This window comes from Oreochromis aureus, linkage group 20 (genome assembly GCF_013358895.1).
Source record: "Oreochromis aureus strain Israel breed Guangdong linkage group 20, ZZ_aureus, whole genome shotgun sequence".
In the NCBI taxonomy this organism is placed as follows: domain Eukaryota; kingdom Metazoa; phylum Chordata; class Actinopteri; order Cichliformes; family Cichlidae; genus Oreochromis; species Oreochromis aureus.
In genome coordinates this window covers 21,475,090-21,501,245 of record NC_052961.1, presented here as the reverse complement: position 1 = coordinate 21,501,245, position 26,156 = coordinate 21,475,090, and the positions used below count along the sequence as shown (strand labels likewise).

General features: G+C 40.3%; 1 protein-coding gene across 2 annotated transcripts in view; it reads left to right on the top strand.

The window, feature by feature from the left end:
• Positions 1 to 25,192, top strand: part of amigo1 (adhesion molecule with Ig-like domain 1) — a 35,458-nt gene extending 10,266 nt beyond the window's left edge. Inside the window, exons 3-5 of one of the 2 annotated variants that reach the window (XM_039604998.1) lie at positions 14,577 to 14,618; positions 18,613 to 18,803; positions 19,595 to 25,192. In XM_039604998.1, the coding sequence (XP_039460932.1) occupies positions 19,702 to 21,246 (1,545 nt within the window). In that variant the 5' untranslated portion in view covers positions 14,577 to 14,618; positions 18,613 to 18,803; positions 19,595 to 19,701 and the 3' untranslated portion in view covers positions 21,247 to 25,192. Of the gene's footprint in view, positions 1 to 14,576; positions 14,619 to 18,331; positions 18,804 to 19,594 lie in introns of those variants that run through there. The other variant, XM_039604997.1, reaches the window with a different exon arrangement.
• The last annotated feature ends 964 nt before the right edge of the window (positions 25,193 to 26,156 follow it).

The window sequence follows — 26,156 nt, the reverse complement described above, 5'->3', positions numbered from 1 at the left end:
TGTAGAAAAGAAAAGAATCCCAGTGGTTAAAGTTAATGAGCTGAGATTAAAGTTTACAAGAGCCTGGCCCATGCAATGTGTATTGCATGGGCCAGGCTCTTGTAAACTTTAATTGCATTTGTTGGGGTGTGAAGCGTTTAATGCCATCATATTATATAAATAATATTATAATGAGGGTTTTTAAAAAAAAGAAGCTTTAACAACATTCTCTAATATTTTTTACTTGTATTTATTATCATTCTGAATGCTACTGATTGTGGGATTTTGCACAAGAAAAGCAATTAGATAGTAATGGAATTAAGTGCAAGTGTTACAAGAGCAATAACAACATCAGATGGTGAATAATTAAAATGTCAGAGAAACTTATTTAGCAGTTTATCTAACTTTTAACAGACGCAATGCACAAGACAAAATGGAAACTTCTGCTTAGTGAAGAGAATAAAGACTTGGCTACATGCGTCTGGAAAATAAGTAATTGCTCGACTAAACTTGGCTTATGCTTGTGTATTTGTGTTTTGTTCTTTTAGATCTCATATCCATGTTCTTTAAAATGGAAAGTCTTTGCAATCATGTTGGGTTGAATTTGTGGGTACAGTTCAATGACCTAGTTTCATGAGCGTGCAGCACTCTTATGCGAGAAAACGATAATAAGTATATTATCTCACCTTGAAATTAGTTTCAGCGGTAAACAATGTTCATGGGGACTAAGGAACAAAATGATCAACAATGCCCTGAGAGTTTCTTGTATAATAGCCCAAGATGTGATGATAGCAATACTACTGTGATATTTTTAAGAGTCAAACATAGAAGAACCTTTGTGTTTGTTAATACGCTGCTCCTCAGCTCCCCTGTGTGTGTGTGTGTCCTGTGACTGCGCTCGCGTCTGAGGTGTTGAATAATGACGGAAATAGCAGATACATGCTCATGTCAGCCCTACCAATGGCACTGGAGGGAAATACAATAGTTTCCATGGCAACTTTGACTTTAGCCTCTCCACCCTGCATCAACCTCAGGGCACAAACACTCACAATCTGATGCTCCCTGCATGCGTTTCTGACCGCGTGGAGTAGTGTTCGACATGATGTGCAAGCATGTTGGGTGGGGTGATCATTCTCAGACTGCTTTTTTCCTGTACACAGATGGGCTGTTTTTTACTCAATTACAGCTGCTGATTTGTTTTTGTTTTTTCTTTTTTTGTAATTTTGTATTTCATCAATAGGGGGAGCTCTCACATTTAGCAAGTTATTGCAAGGGCTGAAAATATTATTCTTTTCCTGCACATCAGCCCTAATGTGCTCCACACAAGCACAATGATTCATGCTTATAGAACAGGACTTTTATTGACCTTTATGCATCCATATAAGTTGTCGTCATCCTTCCTCATTTGGCAACGCAGCTAAATGAGACAATCAATAGTTAAGGTGAATTTGTTCAGTTTCTGAGTATGATCTGAGGGAAAAGGTTCATGATGTGTTTGAATGTGTGTCTCAGTAGTTTGACGTAAGATGCAGCCAGGCAGTTTGCACACACACACACACACACACACACACACACACACACACACACACACACACACACACACACACACAGTGCTCTGAAAGGAAAACTTCACGTCTGTGCTGATGTCAGACGTCCAGAGATAACTGGATCTTTCATAAAAGCGTTATGAAAGATCAGGAATGCACATTATTACTGAAATCAAATGGATTTAATATTAATATTACTTTCACATTATTTTATGTTCTCACCTCCTCTGTACGCTCACATCCGCTTTGTAAGGTAGAACTGTTCATCTGCATGTTAACACAAATATTTAATCAGATGATCACATGGAAACAGTTCGATGCCTTTAGGAATCGTCTGGGTAAAAGAGCTTGGTAGATGCCAGAGATCAGAGACGAATGACCACACTGTATATTGCTGATAGGAAAGTAACAGTGACTCAGATAGTCACTCGTTACAACCAAGGTGTGCAGAAGATCATCTCTGGATGCACAAAATGCCAAACTCTGACACAGATGGGATATAGCAGCAGAAGAACAAAGAACAGGTAAACCGAGTATTGTTGCTGACCATGTCCATCTCTTTATGACCCATCTTCTGATGGCGGCTTCCAGCCACATAGAGCATCATCTCACAAACCTAAATCATCTCAAACTGGGTTTTTGAACATTACAGTCAGTTCACTGTACTACAAAAATTTAGGCAGCTCAAAGGTCTAATGTGGCACTAACAAGGTGTACTTAACAAAGTGTCCACTTACATTGTATTAAATGTAAGAAACATTATCCGACCAAAGTTAAATCATCTTTACTCAAGTTTTATCCTGCTGCAGAACCCCAGAGAATCACCTTGAAGGTCACATTAGCCTGATTATTAACACCCCATGCACCAGATGAGTTAGGCTACACATGCTTATCTGAGCTGAATGAACCCTCAGAGCACACACAGAACATCGTTTTAGTGCACTCAATTATAATCAAAAAATAAGTGTGGAGGTAAGAAGAGTGACCCAAAATGGTTTATTTAGGCTGTGTTAAGTCTCTCACAGTTTATGTAATTCTGCAGACACCATGTGGATCTACATGCTCTGCTAACTCCTTTCAAGTTATTAGAGCATGTAGATTATAGTCTACTATATCTTATCCCATCTGTTCTTAAACATTCATTCTGCAGCACTGAGCATACACCACCATCAGACACATTAAATACCCAAATACACATTTTACTCTAATTATCAGGGTAAATATTTCACATTTCTGTATTTTGGTTGGGATAAAGTAGTTAAATCTACTTTTTTTTCCACTGCTGAGCAAACTTAAGATCATAAATACCAACCAGTCCCGTGTAGGCGGCCAAAGAATATACTAATCAGTGACAGGAACTGGTTTGTGCCGTTTCATTTCCCAGAGTCATGCATTGGAGTCCAAACAGACACAATTAGCACTCTCTGTTGGCTCCAGGTTGGCACTGTTATCCTGCACACTGTGAGTCACTGATGAGTCCCGATGTCCCAGGCTGCTGTCTGTCTGGGGATGTATAATAACACCGAAACTCAAAGAGGAGCCAAGTAATAAAAATAAAAAGCAGGCATAATATGGTCACTTTCAGGCATTTGAGTCCGAGTTACTTACTGCTGATTCAGTACTTTTAGTTTCTACTGCTGTTGTGTTCTACCCCATATTGTATTTTTCTCTATACAGAGTATGTTTAGATGTGTAGTTATGTTCATTTTTAGATTTACTCTCTAGAACAAAGCAGCACACGGCTTCGAGCTACCAGATGCTCAGTGCCTCCTTTTCTTGTCACACTTATTGTTGTGAGAACATCATGACTCCCATACAAGTTATTGTTTTTCATTCTCTTACTGACTGTGAGAAATGTGATGTCATTTCAATGACTCATTTGCTCATTTCTGGTTAAAAAATGTGTCTTTTCAGTAAATTACTTACAAGTTTACATAAAATACTGACATCAGCTCCAAAGTGAAAGTACACTTTTCCCTGCCTTTGCTCCCCGTCTCTCTAGAAAGATGTTTGGACTGTGCCTTACTGGAGGTGATGGTGTCCATGAATAGGGCAATCAGCTGATTATGTGGCATCTGACTGGTGGTGCACTGAGGAAAAAAAGGGCTTTGAATGAGTCACAAATAGCCTACAGGAGCTTAGCTGCTTTTTTAGTGTGATAAGGAAACCCTTCATCTCTTCAGAGGACACAGTTCAGAACCACACACACACAGAGGTACAATATAACTCCAGTTCTTCCTTTATTATTTTTGATTTTATTTTTGATTTTTATTTTTTTTGGCAAACTAGCATCTGAGAGCTGAATTTCTACAATTTGTATTTACTTATTTGTTTTTGGACCTACCATTGATCACATGGACAAGTGTCTGTGGTTTCCCCCTGCTTTCAGTTTTTTGTGCTAAGCCAGGCTGATCTAACTAAAAGTCTTGAACTACTCCTCATTTCTGTGTATTTTCCTTCAAAAGAGACAGATTTTTAAAATAGGGTTTGCAGCACATGATCAGTATCCTTAAGAAAAGGGGGGGGGGGGGGGGTCCTTCAGTTTATTTGCACATGTTTCAATCCAATTTTTGTAGCCAAATAAAAACAAATGAGGAAAAAAAATAACTAAGATAAGTGGAAAATATACAAAGTATATAACTGACCCTTTCAGGCCAAAAGCTGGTGCATCACATTCTTCTCTCAATCATTCTGAGGCTGGATATGGACACAAATTTAAAATCCTTCTTTGTACTGTAATAAAAGTTGTGTATATTTCTAGCCTTCTACTGTGAGAGGACAGCACTTAAATACTGAACTATAATTCAAAACTCCCACAGCTGCAGTGCAATCAGTGCAGTCAGTGAGTGGATTAATGCCTATATTATCACGCGTGGCTGAATCCAACACATCCCCTCTGTGGTTAAGTTTCATCACAGCTGTTCCGAACAAAAATTCAATACACTACAAACCCTGCTCCCCTCGCTTGCTAACACCAGGACCTCAGGAGTTTTAGTCGTAACATCGGTAGCCTACACAAACACGAGCACTCAAATGCATTTCCTCTGAGCGAGCATCTGTCATAAATGACGGCACAGTTGACCCCAGGATGTCATCTCTTAGCCCACCTCTCAGTTTTTTGGGCTTTTTTGTTTTTTCATAAAATGGGAGAGGATGTAATCTGTAAATTTTTCATTATTCATAAAGAGGATTATTCTCTCTTCCTCTTCAGACAAAATACATTACATAACAACTGAGCTCAATCATTAAAAAAAAAAAACCTAAACCCTTTTTTTTTAGGAAATTCTTTTGTTATGTCTGCATACTCATAATAGTCAAATTAAACTTTATGTAGAAGAAATGAAATCTTTTCATTCAGCTTATCCAGGGAACCAATGAATGTGTGAGTTATTATATAGTCAGCAGATTTGTATCAGTTCAAACCTTTATTAACCATCAAAGAGTCAACTTAGAGAGACTGGGAGTGATGAATAAGGAGGCTTGTAGGCTTGTGTTGCTGCAGTGTTTACAAATGAGCCTTTCTGCAGCATCACTGCTGAGCAAAGAATCAGATAAATCACTGGCAGCTTACAAAAACACTTTATTGCAAAGAGTGCAGTCCATAAATAATGCAGTCAGTGTGGTGTAGCATCTCACTATATGCATTTGATGTCTTTGAAAAATGTTACCAGAGTGCCTACTCTGCTGTTCCTTAGAGGGGGAGGCACACAGACACATAATCATCAACGCCCTGTATAATATGCATAAGAATTATTCTGAACTATGAAAGAAAACCTACTATAGAGACAAAGAATAAAAAATATGAGTCTGAAAATGAGCATAAAAAGTTGCCTTTAATATAAAATAACAAAGATATTTTCTAAGAAATATGAATGCAGTTCCTGAAGTGAGTACTTATGAGTCACAGTGGTGTTTCGAGCTAAATGTTAAGGATGTAACTGGGTAAGATATGCTGTTTACTTGGTTACATTTGGTAATTAGTGCTAAAAAAAAACAACAAAAATGAAAGGATGATAAGGATATATGGAAACATGAATCATCTTCTTCTTTTAGGTGCCGACTTTAAGGGTTGCCACAGCGTATCATCTTTCTACTTCCTTCCTTCTATCCCTAGCATCCACTTCACTACATCCATGAACCTCCTCTGAGGTCTTCCGCTTTTTCCTTTGCCTGGCAGCGACTATCCCGCTATCTCTTCTGCACATGTCCAAACCATCTCAACCTTGCCCCTCTAACTTTGTCTCCAAACTGCTCAACCTGAGCTGTGCCTCTGATGTACTCATTTCTTATCTTGTCCATTTCTGTCACTCCCAGTGAAAATCTTGACATCTTCAACTCTGCCACCTCCAGCTCGACCTCCTGTCTTTCTGTCAGTGCAACTGTCTCCAAACCATAAATCATAGCATGAAGCCATGCTGCCTCTTGCTGATCTCACCTCTCCCTAACCTAGCTTCAACAGCTCTTCAGCAGCTTTATCCCTCTGTAGTTACTACAGCTCTGCATGTGACCCCTGTTTTTGAAAATTGGTACCAGTACACTTCTTCTCTGTTCCTCAGGCATCCTTCTCACTCTCCAAGATTGTGCTAAACAATCTGATTACCAAGTCCACTCCTCTCTCTTATAGACACTCCATACCTCCACAGGTATGTCATTTAGACCAATCACTTTTGCATTCTTAATCCTTTTGATAGATGCCTTCACGTCCTTCTTGCTAATCCTGTGCACTTCCTGATCATTAACTTTCCTCCCTCTGCCCTCCTTTCTCTCATTTTCTACAAACATGAATCAGATCCTCGAAGTAATCCTTCGATTTTCACACACAGTCACTAGTTGGCAAATTTCCATCTTATTCTTAACTACCCTAACCTGCTGCACATCCTTTCCAGCATGATCTTTCTAACTAGCCAGTCAGTACAAGTCTACAAGCCTACTGATGCATCGCCTATCCTATTTTTCAAGTTCTTTCCCTCCCTTAGTGTACAGCTTTACAGAACTCACTTTAAGCCTCAGGGAGACATAAATGTCTGCAGCAGAGTTTATGACTGCACCCCATGCCACCAATGCCATCGTGTTGCTTGAAGAAACTTCGGGACAGCACCAAAGTCATTTGGTTTGCATGATTTTAAAGATATATTTGGTCAAGTCATCCCTCAAGTGTAGCTTGACTTAAATATGGAAATATAAATGAGGCCACAAAATGAAATATTTCCACTTTTGCCCATGAAAAGTTCAAAGTTTCACTGCTCTTCTCCATTATTTTAACTAAGTAATTTGTTAACAACATTATTGTTAAATAATCTCATCTTTCTAAAATTGCTAAAAAGAAAAATCTGATTAAAAATATTCTCATTAGAACGATCTACCTTTGGTTGCGTGCACCTCTCAGTGAGGCGCTCTTTCCTTGTTTTAAATAAAATAAACCACTTTAACTAATGAGGCTAATGACATGTTAAATATTCATTTGAAACGCTCCCTCTTTTTCATGCAACACTGTTAATTTGGGTCAGTTTTAAAATTACTAACAGGACGTGAAATGATTGTTAAAATGAAAGTTTTCATGTGTGAATATCCTTCTGCACAACCCATTCTCTCTTGTTTGACAGCTGATGAAATGGTATTACTCACTTTAACTGAACACTAGGTGACAGAAATAGTCATGGCATCCATATTTATGAGAACATTACAAATGTCGAGGTCTGCACAAGTGAAACTTTGACATGACAACTTGCCAAATTTTAGAATAATTTGTCACTTAGGTTATATTTTAATAAAAACATTCGTGGGTTGGGACCCAGCATGGTGCTGGTGGTCTGACGTATCTAAACCACATCCTAATAGATAAGTAAAAAAATAAAACCAGCAGGACCGAGTGTATTCAGAGACAGCACAGTGAATAGACCAGCTTTTTTTGTCATCAGGCCTCATTTCAGGCTTCTCTTCACTGCAATCTTGCACGTCTTCTCTCCTCATTAGAGCCACCGAGAGCTGAGTCCTGCAGGCAGGATTTGGAGGAGGGGAGGTGAGGGGTAATGTTGTGAAATCCAGACAGATGCTGGATGGTTAATAATGCAAGCCAGCTGTCAGCTTTCAGAAGGGTGATAAACTGAAAATCAGCCAAGAAGCCTTCAAGCTACTCGTTCACTCAGACTGACTTCGGTAACTGCAAGAAAAGCTCCCAAACAACACTAAAACAAAACAGAAGCAGTTGTTTTTACACTTTCTGCAGTTCTGCAGGAAATAAGGAACAAGACCGGTTAGGGTTTCCTTCCTTTGCAGGCTTTGTGCTGAGCTAAGCTAACTGCCTGCTGGCTTTAATCTATCATTTTAAAGACCCAGGAGGAGTATATATTTTCTCATCCATCTTTCTGTTATAGAAAAAAACCAACTGTATCTCTATTAGTGTAAATCTATTTATGTATTAGAGCATTTTTCTAACCTTTATGTTTTCATATACAGAATGTATAATTTACAGATAAGTTTGATTTTTGGCTGTAATCTTCCATATCAGTCGTGACTGCAGTTCCTCTGACTTTATAAACGCCAACAAGGAACAAGAGATAACCTAAGACTTGTGTAAATACATCCACTTTCTTCCAGCTTGTTTTTACACATGATCAGTGACATTATATACTATTATGTTTCTCAAACGTTTCTTTTAAAAAAAGACAAATTGTCTTTATGATTGCTGTAAACGTATGGGTTATATGCTTCCTCCTTTTTAAGATAAAAAATAAGGAGATTAACTCAAAGCCTTTTAAATAAGCTTCCAGTCTGGATACAGATTACAAAATAATAACACAATAATACAGTATTAGGGACAGGAAACTAAATATTATGTGTGTGTGTAAGTTTATGGGTTTATTTGGGAAAAAAGGGCAGATTAAGAAAAAGGACTAACTACAGGATTTTTATATCTGGCGAAACAAACAAACTGAAAGGTCTCTGTTTCTGTCATTAGTGTTGAATCCGATGTAAAAATAAACTCAGTGCAAGTAAAAATCCATTAACAGTGAGAAGTTATGTATTCAAGTGAACTATACCTTTAAATATAGAATTTTATTCCCTGTTTTCAAGTGCAGCTCTCTGATAATGACAGCAGACACTGCAATTGTAATAGTGACCAAGCATTAAACCCCAGTTCCCAGAAAAAGTCCACACATTAGGGAAAGCCGAGGCCTGTGATTAATAGGCAACACGGAGCAAAGTAGAGCCTTTTAAATCCCTTGAAGCTCAACACAAGGCTGTTCCCGAAGAAAAAGATCATTACAGAGAGACACAAGCTCGAAAAAAACCCCGGCTAATTTACTGTAACACCGTCCCTCTCACGTTTTCTGTAGCATCAGGCTTTTTACTTTGATTCTGGATTGTGCTTTGATACGACTAAGCCTGATATTAGCCAACTGGTCTGATGGTACCAATGCTGCAGTAGCTTTGTAAATTAGACATCAAGCGGATTTCACAGCTGAAGAACGGAAAAAGGAGTCATTAAAGAAATAGTCTATTTAAATGACCCACAGAACACCACAGACTAAAACTGCAATTAAAGATACTACATTAAGAATTTAAATTAAAAAAAATTGCATTTACTGATAATATAAATGGGACAAAAGTCTAAAGGCTGCTTTGGTTAATTCTCACTGCAGCCTTCAGTGTTTTTCCGTTGCAGCAGAAGGTTCAAGTGTGCACTATGTGCTACTTGCAAATGGCACGCAGACAGAGTGAAATAGTGGACGCTTAATGAGAGAGAGCTTAATGGAGAGTAAATAGTGGACGTACATTAGTCAGGTGGGCAGAAACATGACTCCTCTGTGACATCCTGCGACTTTCTAAATCGAGACGTAACTAATACAGAAAACATTCTGACATATCGCTTTCCTGTAGCTCCACTGTCACACGTTCATGGCTTTCCCAGTAAATTTGGCAGAATTAAGTTGTGAATTTTCCTGTTTGCAGAAATAATTTATGTTTCTTGAAACTGAACTGCTCACTGCTGGAGGCGTGCTGCAGTGAGCTCTTCACCTCTGATGCTTCTTCACAGTAACTCCTGAGCGACTGTCCAGCTTTGGCTGGAAGACGGGCTCAAGGGAGAGCAACTGAGGACGAACTCACATCTGAATAATAGATACATCCTGCAGCACCAAAGTAACTGAGTCATTCGCTCCCTAATCATGCTCTGCCATGGGCATCAGCAGCATTATATAATGACTGCAATGGCCAGTCCCAGCTTAACACGGGGCTGGGCCTGTTTTCCTGAGCTGCAGCTGAATTGGCATTTTGTGCCGACTGCTGCCACTAGTGCATTGTGGGATGGAGCAAACCACATGCTGGCGGGACAAAGCAAAGACAGAGGATTGATTAGACATTGGGGGGGGAGTCTAAAACCTGTTTATGAAAGCCTCTTACTCATGCTGGAGTCGCTGCAGTGCAGTCATGCATGAATCAGTTTATGCAATCAGGGCAGTCGAGTTTTGTTTAGGCTGGCACTGTGAAGGCCAGAGTTCACGGGAAATGAGAAGAAGCAATGCTCAGGGGAGCCCTCGTTCCAGGGCCTGATAATAATAAACAGCTAATGATGCGATTTGAGAAGGGTGCTTTGTGCATGATGGCCAATTTTAGCACCATCTGAGACCATCTGACATGTTCATTAATTGAATAGATGTACAGTAAGTTACAGACATACAAGTGACTTGTTGAAATTGCCAGTAAAAATAGAGAGCTGCTTTTTCTTAGCTCTGTGCACGTTCAAGCCTGCTGACAAGGATCCTCCTCGTGTGTCTTCCATTATTCACAGCCTAGTGATGAATAAGTAAAGGCACACGTAAACACCCTGATCTGATGGTGCAATGGGACACTTGTCTTCAAGGCCAAGGGACATTCAGTGCAACTATTTCGTGCTCTCTCTCTCTCTTCCTTCTCCTCCCCTCAAGGAGCTGCTCTTTCAGTTTTGTGTCTCTCTGCAACTTACTTGTGAGCCAAACATTTGATTTATGGTTTGGTGGACTTTTCATTTATGTGAAGGTGCAGCAGATTTATTCATGATACTTAATCTTCTCTTTGTTATGACTCCGGAGGTATATCCACTCAACTTCTCAGTTACACTCCCTTCCTGTATCATATAGCAATGAGCCTAATACAGTGGAATGTTTCCATATTTAGTCCTCTGACGCTTTTAAGGGAAGAAAAAAAAGATTAAATTCATTTTCATTTCCTGCGAAAAGCTCTGATTTCCAAAAGAAGCATCCATTTTTCTATTCTATTGCATTGGAAGTGCATGGCTGTGTTATATATGATCAATAACCACTCTGCTCCTCAATTTAAATTAGAGAAAAGTGTGAATCTTAACTTGAAGCCATCATTTCCAAGGATAAAGAGACATTCAGGTCTGCATACATTCCTCTCGCCCTTATTACAGCACTGCACTCCATAACGCAGACGAGGTTTTCTGTCTCCCCTGGAGCACAGTTGTTGCCGTTTGACTTGAGAGCTGGAGAGAAGACCTCCTCATCTGGGCTTGATGTGCCACTAGTGGCCACAGACACAGACACTGAGAATTGGAAAGTGATGGAAATAAGCAAAGTGTTCTTAAAACAAGCCCTCCGGGTCAGTGTTTTAACCTCTCCACCCTGGTTTAATGGGCTCTTAGCACAGATAACATGCAGAACTCTGGGTTTTACTCAGTTCTAGTCTTGTGCAGGGCCAGATATTTTCTTAGCTGAGTAATGACTCTCTGTTTGCTTCTGCTTCACATTCTGATTCTCTCTTACGCCAATGATGGCACCAGAGCAGGGAGTCACAAGAGATGCTCAGTCATAAACTGAATATATATCTGCATATCTTTATATACCTGAATTTAGGAGAGATGCAGATAATCTGAAACTTTCTAAAAATCAAAGGTTTATTCGAATTTGGGGGTTTTTTTGGAACGGGTCATTGGTCTTTCTTGGCATGTTCAGGGGATGACATAATTTTGACTGAGTGCAGGGGAACGGCTCTTATTGCAAAGACAGAGGATTATCATTGTTTTCCCACATAGTTAATTAACTGAGAATCATGCGACTCATTTGGGAACAGCTGACATGCATCACCTCCTTACTTTTGCCCTGAGGAGTGGATTAACAGGTATTAAAGATACAACCTGGGAAATGCGCTGTCTCTTACTCATGCTCTCTTTATTCAGAATATATCAATATCGACGAATAATTATATCGTTGGTTTTACTGATGCAACTTTAAATCATAATCTGTATGTAAAAGATGAGCAGAATGATGGCGATGAGAGAACGATTTCCTTCATATGGCATAAAGGAAGAAAGCCGGCTTAAAGTGATAGGAGATGAAACAGCTTGTTTCAGATTCACACAAAAGCAGTGTTATTGCAACTTCAGTGAGTCGAATTCGCTAAGGTTAAGTCCAGTGAATAGGTCAAGGCTACAGCAGCCTGTGACAGCATCCACCTGTCATAGAATCCCTAATAATGACAACTTTAAACATTTAAAGAGTTTAAATGGGTGAGTTATTTGAAAATTTACCGCTGTAAAGTTGGACATTTTAACATGGGAATCTATGGGAATTGACTCACTTTTGGAGCCAGCCTCAAGTGGCTATATGAGGAACTGCAGGTTTTGGCGCTTAGGTCGTACCGCTTGGTTTTTTAGCCCCAGAGGTTGCCTTTTGCACTGAATAGATCTGCCATGAGTCATGTCAGTTTTGCCTGACAGATGTTATTATGCACAGTTCTAATAACAAAGCATGTAACTGCAGTTGTGACGACTTTAACTGGTTAGTGAAAACAATGGGGACCCTGCCTCCCGATTGTATCCATTGTTAGTGCTCACAGTGCCTCATGTAGGCTGACACCTGAAGCCCTTTCTCCGTGATTTAGAGTAACTGCTTTCTGCTATCCATCTGCACATGGCTAAAGGACGGCCTGTTGCTAAGCGATGGGAAAATAAGATGTGCCAGTATTACAAACAGCTTGGCTTTTACTGAAGCATGTGCCGTCCATGTGGGCTTTTTCTCTAAGACGTGATTGTCGAGTGACCTCGTCTCATCCCTGCTCGTCTACTCAAACACAAAACTGAAAGTGTTGCTATGGAAACCGAGAGCAGGCCAGACTTGGGCTAAACAAAGATCACTGTTACATTTTATTTCTCTTCCTCCCTCACGAGACCCTTTCTACATCTGCTTGTCTCGAAGGAAGTGTTACTGCAAGGACAACTAGAAGCCCGAACAGCTTAACACCTCACTTACATCCATTTACCTGTATCAAAAACACTATTAATGACCAGTTGATGTCTGTGCTGCAAGCTGCCATGTGGTTTACCTGCAGAAGCTAGACCAGATGTTTAAAAAATGACACTTTAGCCCGTTAACACCTTGAAGTGAGAAAATAATGAACCATTAGTTCACTGGGAAGCATCTTTGCAATGTGAAGCAAACGTGTATTTAATATCCAGTATTACTTATCATAAGATTATATTACATGGTGATGTAAAATGAATTTGACATGGTGAAATACCAGTATTATTGGCATTTATAGTGTGTTTAGTTCAGGTGTGTCAAACTCATTTTACTTCATGGACCACAATTTGATCTCAAGAGCTCTGAAAATGTTTACATTTAATAAACTGTTCATTTACCAGAATAGAAGATGAACAGCCCGAGACATCTTGAGTGCGACAATATGTGTTAATTTTTTAATATGTGTTGACAGGCTTTTTTTCCTCAGATGTCTTTGGATGGTCTTCTGTTATTACACAGAAATGTTCCTGTCCAATATCAAAGGAACACATTAGCTTGGCCCCTGGGTTTCATTATCTTATTTTGGTGAAGTACAACAGGCCATAGGTAACGCTGCAGTCAGTCAGAAGGCTGTTAAACCTACAACGATTGTGAATTCTTCCTTGGATGAAAGGAGGGGTTTACACAGTCACTCTCAAGGTTCTTAATGGCGTACAATGCAACACATCTTAGTGCAAAATATGGCTAAAAGTCCAAAAATGTTGCCCTCCTTTTCTGCCATATTTACCCTTTGCAAAGTCATCCATTGGGCCAGATCAAACACACTGTCTTGCTGAATCTGACTAGTATCTAGGTTTACTCGTACCATTCTCCAATTTTTCCCCTATAGCAGGCTGCTTTTTTCAACAAAAAGGCCACACAAAAACTGTGTTAGCGATTGGTTAGTAAAAATACCGGGCCATTTAGCAGCTAAGAGGAGCTGGGAGACACCAAAAATGGAACCGCCACTGAATTAAACCTATATGAACACAAAAATAACTCCAGTTAAATGATCAGCTTGACCTATAATTATACTGGATGTGTAAATAAACCATGGTGTGCCATGTTTGTAGAATAAATTTGCTATTTTTAGCTCTACGGTTCACTTGTTTCCTAGAAAAGATCTGTTGCTGCAAATTCAGACTTTCTTAACAAATGCAAAGCATTAATGAGGACAACCACAAGTGCGGGGAAAAAAATAATAATAATTTATATTCTGTGCCATCGTGTAGAGGTAGCTGTGATGACTGCAGATGACATGTAATTCTCTGTTGTGTAAACCAGTCAGCTTGGTGACAAGAGCATCTGTTTACCATGTCAGCAGAGGAGCCAGGTGGAGCACATAGAGACACAGCTTTATGTAAACATTTACACATTTGCATTGGTGCAATCTAAAAAAAAATGAAGATCCCCCCACATGCTATCAGGTGCAGAAACAGGTTCTAGTTGTTTCTGTTCTAGTGACTTCACGTCAGCGTCTGAGATGGAAAAAATGACTTCCTGGCTTCTAACAGGCTAGCCGCAAGAGTCACTTAATAGTTATGCCACTACTTAATGATTAATGGAGTTAAGAGGTTTCTGCTTGCTTTGACTGCCCTGCAGAGAAAGACAGATGCTCCGCCACACTTTTATCCCTTAAATATTTTAATACATGCTGATGAATTATTATAAAGGAGAGAAGACTTTGTACCTTACGTTTGTCTAACAGTCTGTGAGCTCATGGAGGAACACTGATTTACCTGGAGCTCTTTTTTCGTTCTTTTTTTTGCAGTTATCAAAACATCGATCTGTACGAGAAATCCCATCTGAGCAGGTACGTGCAAGAACAAGAGAAGGCAAGGCCACCTCAGATTTAACACAGAGCCAAAACAGTCAACGAAAGGCCGCCGGCAGTTGCCTGGCAACACTATCCCTATCACAGCAGGAAGTGGAGTCGAACAGAACATTAATCACTTTCAGCTCCATCTCACCAGAGTCACAGTGCTCCAAAGCTTCGGTCAGACAGCGGTTTCGCACCATGTTTAGCCACGCAGAGTCGTACCTGTGTTTCCTAGAATTTTACTTAAGGTGCAGTGAGAAAGAGTTTGGTCATGTTTGGTGTATGTTTAGAGAATTAATGGGGTTCACACTAGTGTATTATAGTCTGTCTGTGTGAGCGTGTGTAGTCTAAACACTGTCTGCTTTTACTTGGAAACCTGCTGAAAGCTTCTTCAGAGGATTTATCCTGTGCTTAGAGAAATTATTTGGCACTGAATATCATTAAAGCAAATAATGAGGGGTGTCCATCTACAATGCTCTGCTTTAGATCTGTTTGTTTCACCTGCCAAAGCACATCTTTTTAAGGCAACTCCAGCTTCCAGCAAAGCTTGGGCCTTTTCGTTCTGCTATGGCTTGATGTCTCAGACAGGTGGGATCCAGCCTTGCACCAAGACAGAAATGTGTCTCGCTAAAGCACGAAATCCAGGTGACGCTGAAGCAACAGAAAGCCTCTCTGCTTTTTTTGATAAACGAGTGCTTGATGTCATTTATGTACCTGACACGAATAACATGAGGATGCACTAAAGAAAAGGGGATACTTAAATAACAGGAATGAAATTCAGGGTGCCAAAAAATTGAGGGTCCATCACAAGTGTCAGTCACCGTGTGTGCGTTTTTAAAATTTATTTATTTATGTTTTAAATCTTTTTTTTTAAAATCTGACAATAAAATGTCTCTTGTTGCTTTGACCTTCATTTATTAAATGATTTCTGGTGGCATTCTGAGTAGGAGGCTACACTGGTGTAGCAGCTTATTGGCAATGCACAGGCTCTCACAGCTTTGCCAAAGCTAGGAATCGCTGCAGCAGATCTGTGAATTGAGGAAAACCCGAAATAAAATATCTCAAAAAGCAGCATGTGGGTGGATTCGCTTGAGTAAAAAATGACAAGGTTTTTCCCGCTCAGTCAGCACGCAGAAACAGACCTAATCAAATATATAAACAGAGTGTGCACAGTGAAGAAGACTACCATGGGCTACGTCAGGGAATCATTGTAAAGCTGCGCCTGTTGGTGGCCACCTGCCATCCTGAAACACGTAATAATGCACTAAGGCGCAAATTAAAAACGGCAACCTACTCACCAACTAAATATCTAAAAGTTTAATTTAAGGAGTAGGTTGTGTGCTTTCAATGTTATAAGGGCTCATAGAGTAGACATGGCGAGCTGCCTAGAGACATAGAGTCTGTGGGGTTCATAGATGCCACTCAAATGTAGTCAAATATATCTATTTTCCTCCTGGCCCTAGAGACTGTCCCAATGTCAGTAGTACGAGCTTCTTCTTACATTTTTCTGCAGTTTCTTCTGCAGTGGAGTGATACATTGGTGGGTGTAGTTCAGTAGAGGGAAAATACTTCCTACATAAAAGTGCTCACAACGAGGTTTGTGCATTGTTTGAGTAAGTGGGTCATGATTTCTGGAAAGAGGCTTCGAAGCTGAGCTTTTTCAAATGTGTTTGTTTGGGATTTCAGGAACAGAATTACATTCAAAATCAAAGCACACATATCTGCAATGGAAATCTTCAGAACTGGAAAATCATGCCAGAACAATCTATTGAAGAGTAATAAAGGGCAGAGGAAAAACATCTAAAGATGATTTTGCTGAGAAGCTCCTTTTAATCAAGGTTGACTCATCAATTTGTCAGTCAGATAAACTACCAGTTATTTTGTTGTATTTTTTGTTTCACGATGCTCTAAATGTTTTCAGTTGGTGGACAGTCAGTCCATGAACCAATGCTGTTGTATTAGCTGCAGTAGATGGTTTAGCATTCTCTTTCTGAAATATGCGAGGCCATCTTTAAAAAAGACAGGATGGGAACAGATGTTGCTTCAGAACCTGCATGTACCTTATTCAGCCACAATGGTGCCTTTCCAGATCTGCATGCTGCAAATACCATAGGCCCCAAAACATCCCTGTACTGTCAGACATGCAGGTTTTTGATCTTAGTACTGATAACAACCTTTGCTGTCAAATGGATTTTCCAAAAATAATTTTACATTTTTATTTGCCAAACTACAGAACAATTTTCTTTTTCACAAAGAAAAGACGGCAGCACCATGCTCTGGATTATTTTTCCCCTGATAGAGCTTTAACCTGTATTTGTAGATGGCACAGTGAACTCTGTTCACATACAATGATTTTTGGAGATTTCTGGAAATGTTCCTGATCCCATGCAGTTATTTACATGACAGAATCATGCCTCGTTTTAATGCATTGTTTCCCGAGGGTCAGAAGGTCACAGGCATCTAGTACTGTACTGCTTTTCGGCCTTGGTCTTTGTGCGCAGAAACTTTTCCAGATTCTTAGGAACTTTTGATGATATTAGAATCTGTAGATGATAATAAATTAAACTTCTTTCCAATTCTGTGCTGAGAAACATTATTCTGAAATGGTCCCACAATTTGATGAAGCATTTTCTTTGCAGATTGGTTAACCTCTGCCCATTTTCACTTCTGAGAAACTCTGGCAAAATAAGATGCTCTTTTTATGCTTAATCATGTTATTGACCTGTAACCTAATTAAATGCAAAATTATTCTCTAGCTGTTTCTTTTTAGTACCACTTTTCCAGCCTTCTGTTGCAACTATCCCAGTTTTTTAGAGGTGTGCTTCTGCCATAACTAATATGTTTCATGATGTAGTAAAATGTCCTAGTTTAAACATTTGATATCTTTTCTATGCTCCACTTTCCATCCACTGGATTCTGTTTTTAATAACATGTTACACAGCATCCAAACTTTTTTGGGTGGGTTGGGGTTGTTTATTAGTACCTCCATGGTGCCAAAATAAAAATAGAAGCCCTATTCAGGACATGTAGTCACCGTTAACGCGCTCATCTGTCAGATGGGAAGTGATGATGGACCAGAACAAGCAGAGAAAAATGTGTGACAGCTTCTGTGTGGTCAAGCTGACACACATGTGTGTGAAATCTGCCTCTTATTTACCAGATCAGGACATCCAGCCACCAAATGCATCTCTGTACCAGATACTTTTAATCCCAAATAACTGTATCGCTTCTGGTTAACAACACACCTGATCAACATCTACATGCAGGCCCTGTTAAAAGCATGTCCAAGCGTCTGCCTGGCGTGATGGGTCAGGATATAAAAATGTCAAGCAGTCAATAAGGCCTCTGTACATTTTTCAAATATATGATGTAATGTTTTGTTTTGGGTCTTTTGTTTGTAGCAAAACATAGATGTGCACAAAATCGTGAAATTAGTGGTAATCTTGGTGATGTAAAACTACCAAATACTACATAATCACAACCACGCAGATATAAACCTGCATAAATACTAAAGCTTTAAAAAAAAAAAAGAAAAAAAAGAAAAAAGAAAAAAGCAACCCCCAAAACTTAGCCTAATTTTCTTAGTTGGTTCGTTTCCTCTCCTGGGTATCTTTGGTGAAGCTAATTTCTGTAAACAGCGCCTTCTGGGTTTTAGCGCGCTGCCTCAGCCGAAAAACACACGTCAACCACTGCAGACCAGCACTGCACGGCGAAAGCAGGCGGCCTATGAGGATCCACAGGAAGCTTGTCAGATACAGACTGCTCACTCTTAATTATCTCAGTGGCAGCTGCAGAGACCCGACGACATCCGAACGCAAAATGCGCCAATTATCCGCAAGAGACGGATGTGCGGTCGTGCGTGTTCCGAGCAATACATTTGAATGAAATCATAGGTTTTAGAACGCGGTCGCTTATCTATTGGTGATCGTTAGTTAGAAGAACGTGTAGTTGTCTTCTCTTTATATAATCTTTTTTTTTGTACCGAGAGTTGGATGCCTCGTGGACGGGGATTATTATTTCGGCGAGGAGATCTCTAGTGCTCTCCCTCCTCCCTGCATCCGTTGCCGTCCTCAACGGCAGACACGGAGACTCAGACGGCGGATATCTGAATGCAGCAACGCTGTAAACAAACAAGGGGCCGTTTTAATGAAATCAAGTGTCGCTGCATCCCGGTTGAAGGTACGTGTCCCTCTCGGTTTCCCTCCCCATCTCTCGCCTCACGGCGTGTGATGCCTGTTTGTTTTCCAGCAGAATGGTGCAATGCAACGACTGAACTGCTCATCCACAAATGGGCAAGGGTATTTCAGAAAATGGTGATGATGTAAACATTCACACTGTTTTACAATTATATATTTTAGTTGTGTGTTTTTTAACGTAGTGCCATTTGTGTCTTTTTATGTGCGCCAGAAAAATAATGTGAGCCAGGGAAATGGGGAAGAGGGGGGGGGGGGTCAATTCTTGTCTTCCAGAAAGTGTGAATGCACATGGGTTAGCGTGAGTAACCGTCTGCGGCGTGCTTGTGTACTTGTTTTAAAGAAAGACGCGCACGGTGCAAAGCTGCAGAGGAAAGTTTGTTGTCTTTATTCGTGCGCTTGGGAGATGTGAGCTTAGGAGACAGTGGTTACCGCTGATGTGGTAATGTAGGTTCAAACTGGTTCGGAGGGGGGAAATATATGTGGTTATTTACTCTGGTGGTCTGCAGTAGGTAGGTATGATTATAATAATGCAGCTAATATATAACAGATAGCTAAAATTTCAATAAAACCTGAATCAGGTCCGCCAGTTAGAAGATCATTCAATAAGAGAGAGAGTGTTTGAAATTGTGTTGGTGGGGTCGCCCCTTTTTTTAAATGCAGGATTTTCCATTGTCCTATTTTTATGACTTGAATCATTTCCCTCCGCTTTGTGAATGGATGTTTTTGTGTTTACAAACACTCTGTCTAAAAGCGTTATCTTTCTGCTTCTTTCAGCCTTCAGTTAGCAATGTGCCTGAGAATCCTCCAGCTGCTCTTCCGTGCTTTTTCTTTTGAGAATGGGATCGTAGTGAAACTCTCTGGGATTTAGAACAACTGCAAGCATGTTGCAGCCTTCCACCAGAACAGGTGACAGCCTGTTGGAAACATTACCTCACTGGAGTAAGTCCCAGAGATGGGCCTTATTTCTCACCCTCTGCGCGCCTCTCCTCTGGCTCCCAGAGGCAGCGGGTTCTACACTAAATTGCCATAAGATGTGCATCTGCGCCGCGAACATCGTCAGCTGCTCCAAAATGAATCTGACCATCGTCCCGACTGGTCTACCTCTCTACACTTCTGTGCTGGATGTCAGCTATAATGAGATAATCCGGCTGCAATCTGAGTGGACCCCTGTCAAGCTCCCGAATCTGCATAACCTCCTGCTCAGTCACAATGGTCTCCAGTTCCTATCTTCAGAGGCGTTCACAAATGTGAAGCACCTGCGTTACTTGGACCTGTCCTCTAATGAGTTAAAGCAGCTGGATGAGTTCATCTTTGAGCCTTTGGTCAACCTAGAAGTCCTCCTGCTGTACAATAACAAGATTTCACAGATTGACCGCACAGCCTTTGTGAGCATGATTAACCTTCAGAAGCTGTACCTTAGCCAGAACCAAATCTCCCGCTTCCCTGTGGAGCTGGTCAAAGAAAAGACCCGCCTAGAGAAACTCAGCCTCCTGGACGTATCCACCAACAGGATCAAGATTTTGCCCATTGACGAGCTCCAGGTGTTGCCCGCCTGGATTAAAAATGGCCTCTACTTCCACAGTAACCCTCTGCTGTGCCACTGTGACCTTTACACCCTCCTGGTGCACTGGTACATGCGAAAGCTCAATTCTGCTGTGGACTTTAAAGACGACTACACTTGTGTTTTACCCAGCCCACAAAAAACCCAAGCACGCGTTTTTGACCTCAGCGGTGATAGTATGAACTGCAGCACATTCAAGGAGGGAGATGAAGAGGCTTTTCTGGAGCAAACACTGATTCTTAGCTGCGACACCAAACACAGAAATATGTTAAAGACCTGGACATTGCCCGGCAATGTTCTGGTGACACCCGGGAGCAACCAGACAGCTAAAGTCCTGTCAGATGGGAGTCTGCAGATTAGGTCAGTGAGGTCTGAGGACTCTGGGACCTACACTTGCTTTGCCACGAGTGAGAGCTTTAATGAGACTATCTACGTGGTGCTCAAGGTTCACAATTTCACCATGCAGGGGGCTGGGGAGACCCTGAACACAGCATACACCACCTTGGTAGGTTGCCTGGCCAGTGTGGTGCTGGTGCTTATGTATCTTTACCTGACGCCATGTCGCTGTTTCTGCTGCCCTAACAAGGGTAAAACTCGGGGTGAGGACAGCATCCACTCCTCAATGCTGAGTGTGACACCGACCCACGAGGACCCGGCACTCAAGGCCGAACTGAACAGGCATGTGGCTTTCATAGACTCCAAGGACTTGCAGGGACAAAATGGTAAGCTGAACCCCAATGGGGATGAGGATGATGATGATGATGATCTGGATGCAGAGGCTGGTTCTCTAATGAAGGGCAAAAGGAAGAAGTCAGTGGCAGAGTCCATCAGCTCCGTGTTTTCAGACACTCCCATGGTGGTCTGAGATGAGGCTGGCAAAGACAGTGGATGCCACATGACTGGATGTAGGTGATACAACGTGAGCCCTGTTTTAGTTCATGTGAACTGTGACCTTGTGGGAGAAAACTGCAGAGAAATGTTCACCTGCGGTCGCTGGCAAGTGAAAGTAGGATTTCAAAGGGAGTAAAAATCAAACTGTCTCGTTGTCGAAAAGGACAATAGGCAGAACTTTTCCAGCATTTTGATCTGTAGCACTTAATATTCATACTGTGAAGGAATATCAGTGTACACGGAAAGGGAAAACTAAGAGTCTTACCAGAGCGAAACGTAGATGTTCTGTCGTTGACGTCAGCACTCAGGAAGTGATCAATTAAACTGAAAAAGTTGGGAAAATAAAAGGCATAGACGGAAATTAGATGTAAGAAGAATTTTAGTTCACAAATAGTATATATACTGAATCCATGGGTAGCTCATAATTATATTTATTATTAAGGATTAGAGTAGCTTGTATTGTAAGTAAACATTAGAGCACAGATTCATGTACCTCTCCTCTATCAAGGAGAAAGAGATTTAGACTGACTGACGTCACTAGGCTATGAATACATTTGACCTTAACCTTGAGTCCTCTATAGTAAAACAGCACGCCATAAAACAATGTTATCCGAGATCCCAGCCTGAACTGGATGAGTAAGATAAAGAAGGATACAGATTTTTCAGATGTTTAGTCATTCACTGAGGTAGCACAAACCACCACAGGTCATTTTCATCCTACGTCATACTCCAGCAGCTATATGTTAAGGGAATCAGTTACAAAACTACCAACTAATTCCAGGCTAATTATTTTTCACAAATGAATTGTTCATCAAAAGAGTTGCCTCTTAGTTGCTGCACAGTATAACCCAAAAGAAACATTTGCAGCCTTACACAATTAAAAGCAGCGAGCACCTCCAACAGATACACATTAGGTGCAGGGAAGTATTTTGTTATGACTGATTATCAACAGGTCGTCTGAATTCTGTATACAGAAAGGTGCCACACTCCTTACAAGGATGACAAGGCTTCTGTTTGTTGTCCACCAAGGTGCCACTTGCTGTCAAGTTTGACTCCTTCTCCCAGTCAAGTTACAGCATTAGTTTCTGTCAGCCGCAACATTTAAAAAAAAAAAAAAAAAAGCTGCAGAGTTTATTTTATTGCATTTTTGCACCTTGCACAAAATCCTGGAATAGCACAAATTTCTACCCATACATCTTAAACTTTGTCATAAAGTATTTCATCTTGCATTTTGCTCAGATGGGCAGGTCCTCGTATCACTGAAAATGTAGCTGTTTGTTATGGTGGTTAGAAAATGATGGTTGTATTAACAGGTAAACATTGAAGGCTGAATAACAATAAAAACTCTCCCGACTCCACCAGAAAATTAAGCTTATGCGTAAGATGAGGCTGTGCATAATTTGACAGGAAAAAGCTCATTTTAGTGCTTGTAGCTGCTGACAGGAAATTTTCTGTTAACACAGGGGATCCGGGATCTTTTGAAAAGATCCCTTTGCCAGCACATATTACTGAATTAACTGTAAAAGTAATTTCATGTGCAAGACACCTGGTGCGCGGTGCATATTTCATTAACAACTTTTAAACAGGAGACTGTCTCCTAGCAAAAACAAGAAAGATTTCATTAACGTGCGCGGTGTTCATGACATAATACAACAAGGCCAGCCTGGTGTAAATGCTAATTGCTTCCTTTGATGGGATGTAGCGTCCCTCTGCTTTCTGTGTCTTTGTCTCTTTGAGCTGAAGGGGATCGGTGTGTTATCATGAGTCACAGCAACACAAAACCATTCTCCCTGGCTCTCTGTATACCGACAGCCACAATTCAGCCCAGATGTGTTTGCTTTGTTTGTGTACCTCTGTCATTGAGGCTGCCCTTACTTAGTTCAAAAGCAATCGTTCAACTAGGCAATGAATGCAACGCCCTTTAGGTAGTCTGCAGCTTGTTAATGAGGGAAACGCCTGCACCTTTCTTTACACATTTACACTCCAACTTACTCACACAGGTAAAAAGTACTGTAAGATATGATAATTCATTACGCTTTTGAATTCAGCTTCAAAGAATACCTTCTATTAGAAATGATAGTTATTAATATATCTTGCAGCTAAACACACAAAGACGTACACATTTGTGGGTGCAGTAGGCTTGTACGCAAAATAGGTGGAATAGTCACAGACACTGTGTGCTCCACTAAACGTCTCCTGCGTGGGCGAGAAAAGGAAGTCACATTTATCTGAGAGGTGGTGTGTGTTTGTGTGTGTGTGTGAATCATTCCACTCTCTCACACATTGGAATACCAGGTGGAGAAACGAAGAGGAGCAAAAAAAAAACCCAAATCCAACGGCATGCTTAAATAGAGCCACATTTAGCATTACCACAGACTGGTTCCATTTGGCCAAGATGCTCACATTTCACAGAATCCCATTTTGAGCTTTTAACCTGTTCCCCGCTCAGACTACTCACCTTTCGAGCTCGGGACAAAAGCTGAGAAGCTAAAAATGGAAACAATACACAGATATTACCGCTACTGAGCACGCTAAATTGCCAGATCACTGGGAAATGGTTGTGTTTTCCCTGCATGAACCCGATGTCAGTCCAGTTAAATCTGCTGTGGGGTAATGGGCGGTCTACTCCTCTGTGTTGTCATTTAAAATACAGGTTGCAATTCTGTATAAATTAGTGCTATTGCAAGGGACCTAAAATAGAAAGAAAGAGTGTCTTTGTTCTCTTCAAAGCAAATCTGCCTTCCTATATATATTAATAACTATATATACAGTGTATATATACGTAGTGAGACTCACTTTGTGTGTTCAGTATTGATTAGTTGTGTACTGCTATGTTCTATCAGTGTAATGACTGTATCCTTGTATAATCTGATGATGTTCATTTTGCATTACGTCTGTCACTGTGATCTTGTTAGTTGTTTTAACATTCAAGTCTGGAAATGTGTGTTTATTTTTTAAGCCAGGTGGGGTTCAGTTGTTTTGGGGGGGGTTGTTTTGTTTTTGTTTTTTTTGTTTTTTTTATTGAAAGAGGATGTATTTTACAGTCATCTGGTGATGAATATGGCTAAACGGAGAATATATCTGAACAAACCCTGCATGGGAAAAAGGGGACACTTTTGAAATAACTGCATAATTGCATATGATACATGGGCAGTGAGTATGTAGCCTCCAGTCATATTCAGCCAGTATTTGACTTTGCTAATAAAGCCATAAGCAGCGCAGTGCTTTATCACATTGGTGACATGTCAGATGAAGGGAGATGCAAGTAGGTGCATTTTGCAGCAGCGGTGTTGTAACAAAGCAACAGCTTTTCTGTATGTACAAATCTTTTCCTGTTTTTTAAAATAAAATAAATCCGGGATGTGGGAAATCAGGAATGATCTCCAAGCACACCAACAAATTCCTGAAATGTAATGGGTTCTCAATGGCTTTAAACATAGCGGGTGAGTAAATCTCAGGACTATGTCATACAATGTGAAACTTAGGGATCACATTTTAAAGAGTTCATATTTGTACTATCAATGAAACAAAGTTTGGGTCTCGAGATCTGTGCATTTTACAGGCCCTTTGCTATTTACCCTAATGGTACATTAGACTCACCAACTAGGGAAGAGAGTGATCTCTCGCTGCCCAGCACACATCTCCACTCATCTAGCTATGAAGTAGCAGTTAAGGGAACATTCATGATTTGGTGAGGCTAAAAGCTTGGTGCTTTAAAAGAGTGCTGCTAGTCTCCAAAGGACATGAAGGAAGCTTTTAACAGCATACAAAGCACTAAGTTTATTGACCACTGCTTCGAAGATGATACGATTGGTCACTGCCCTAAGAAATGAAAGGTCTCGCAGCTAAAGTTGAATGGCTTTGCATGGTATGCTTAGGAGCTTCTCTGACTTCATAAGAATAAACCAGTAGGCGTTAAAGACAAAAAATACTGATATATCTTTTGACTTAATAAAAGATTCAAATTTACACTCTTTGTTGCCTCTGTTTTCACTTTTATCAGAAATTATTGTTTAATGAAACTTGTTCTTTGCATACACATCTCAGTAGGTGTCACATTATATTGTTCCCAGATTTAGTGCCAGTTTGGATATGAAGCTAATACATCTAAGTTTCCAAAGTTACATTTTACTTGTATCATGTGGAGGGAATAGAAGAGATTCTGTTGGTTACATATGAAATGCATCATCGATGCCTTGACGCCATCTAGTGGTAACATTATGTAAAACACTACAGTCTGTAAATATTGACATTCGCTGTTCACTCTGACATGTTTGGTGTTAATAATCAGTGGATTGTAATTTCATACAAAGAGTAATTCCTGTTCATGAAAGTATACAAAGTGTAGGAAAGTAGTTTCATAGGAGCATTATGTCTTTTTATAATGGTTCCACTGAATCTATGTTTGGTGCTGGAAAAACTGGGATCAATTAGATGATAGTGGATATTTTATCTATGCAAAGAACACCAAAATGAATCAGTGGCACCCTTATGTATTACAGATTAATTCATAAATGATTGCAAACTTTCTCTAAAACCTTTGAGTCTGCACCACAATCAATGTTCTAAAACAGCAAGCAGGATTTAGTTTATTAATATAAATAAGTAGATCTACAGTTCTGTGTACAAATCTCGAGTCAGCCATGATTTCTTCACATTTTGCCAGCTGCAGCAATTCTATTGAGGTCTGCAAACATACATGGAAATACAGTATTTAACTCACAATGAGAGTTTTTACAATTCTAAAAGCTTAAAAGTCAATATGTGTTGTGCCCACCTTCATTATGCAACACAGTCTGAATTCTCTTGGGCAGCTTTTTTCTAATTTCTTTAACTAGTCTTCAGAAATAGTTCTCTGGGCTTCTACAAAGACATTCAAAGCTC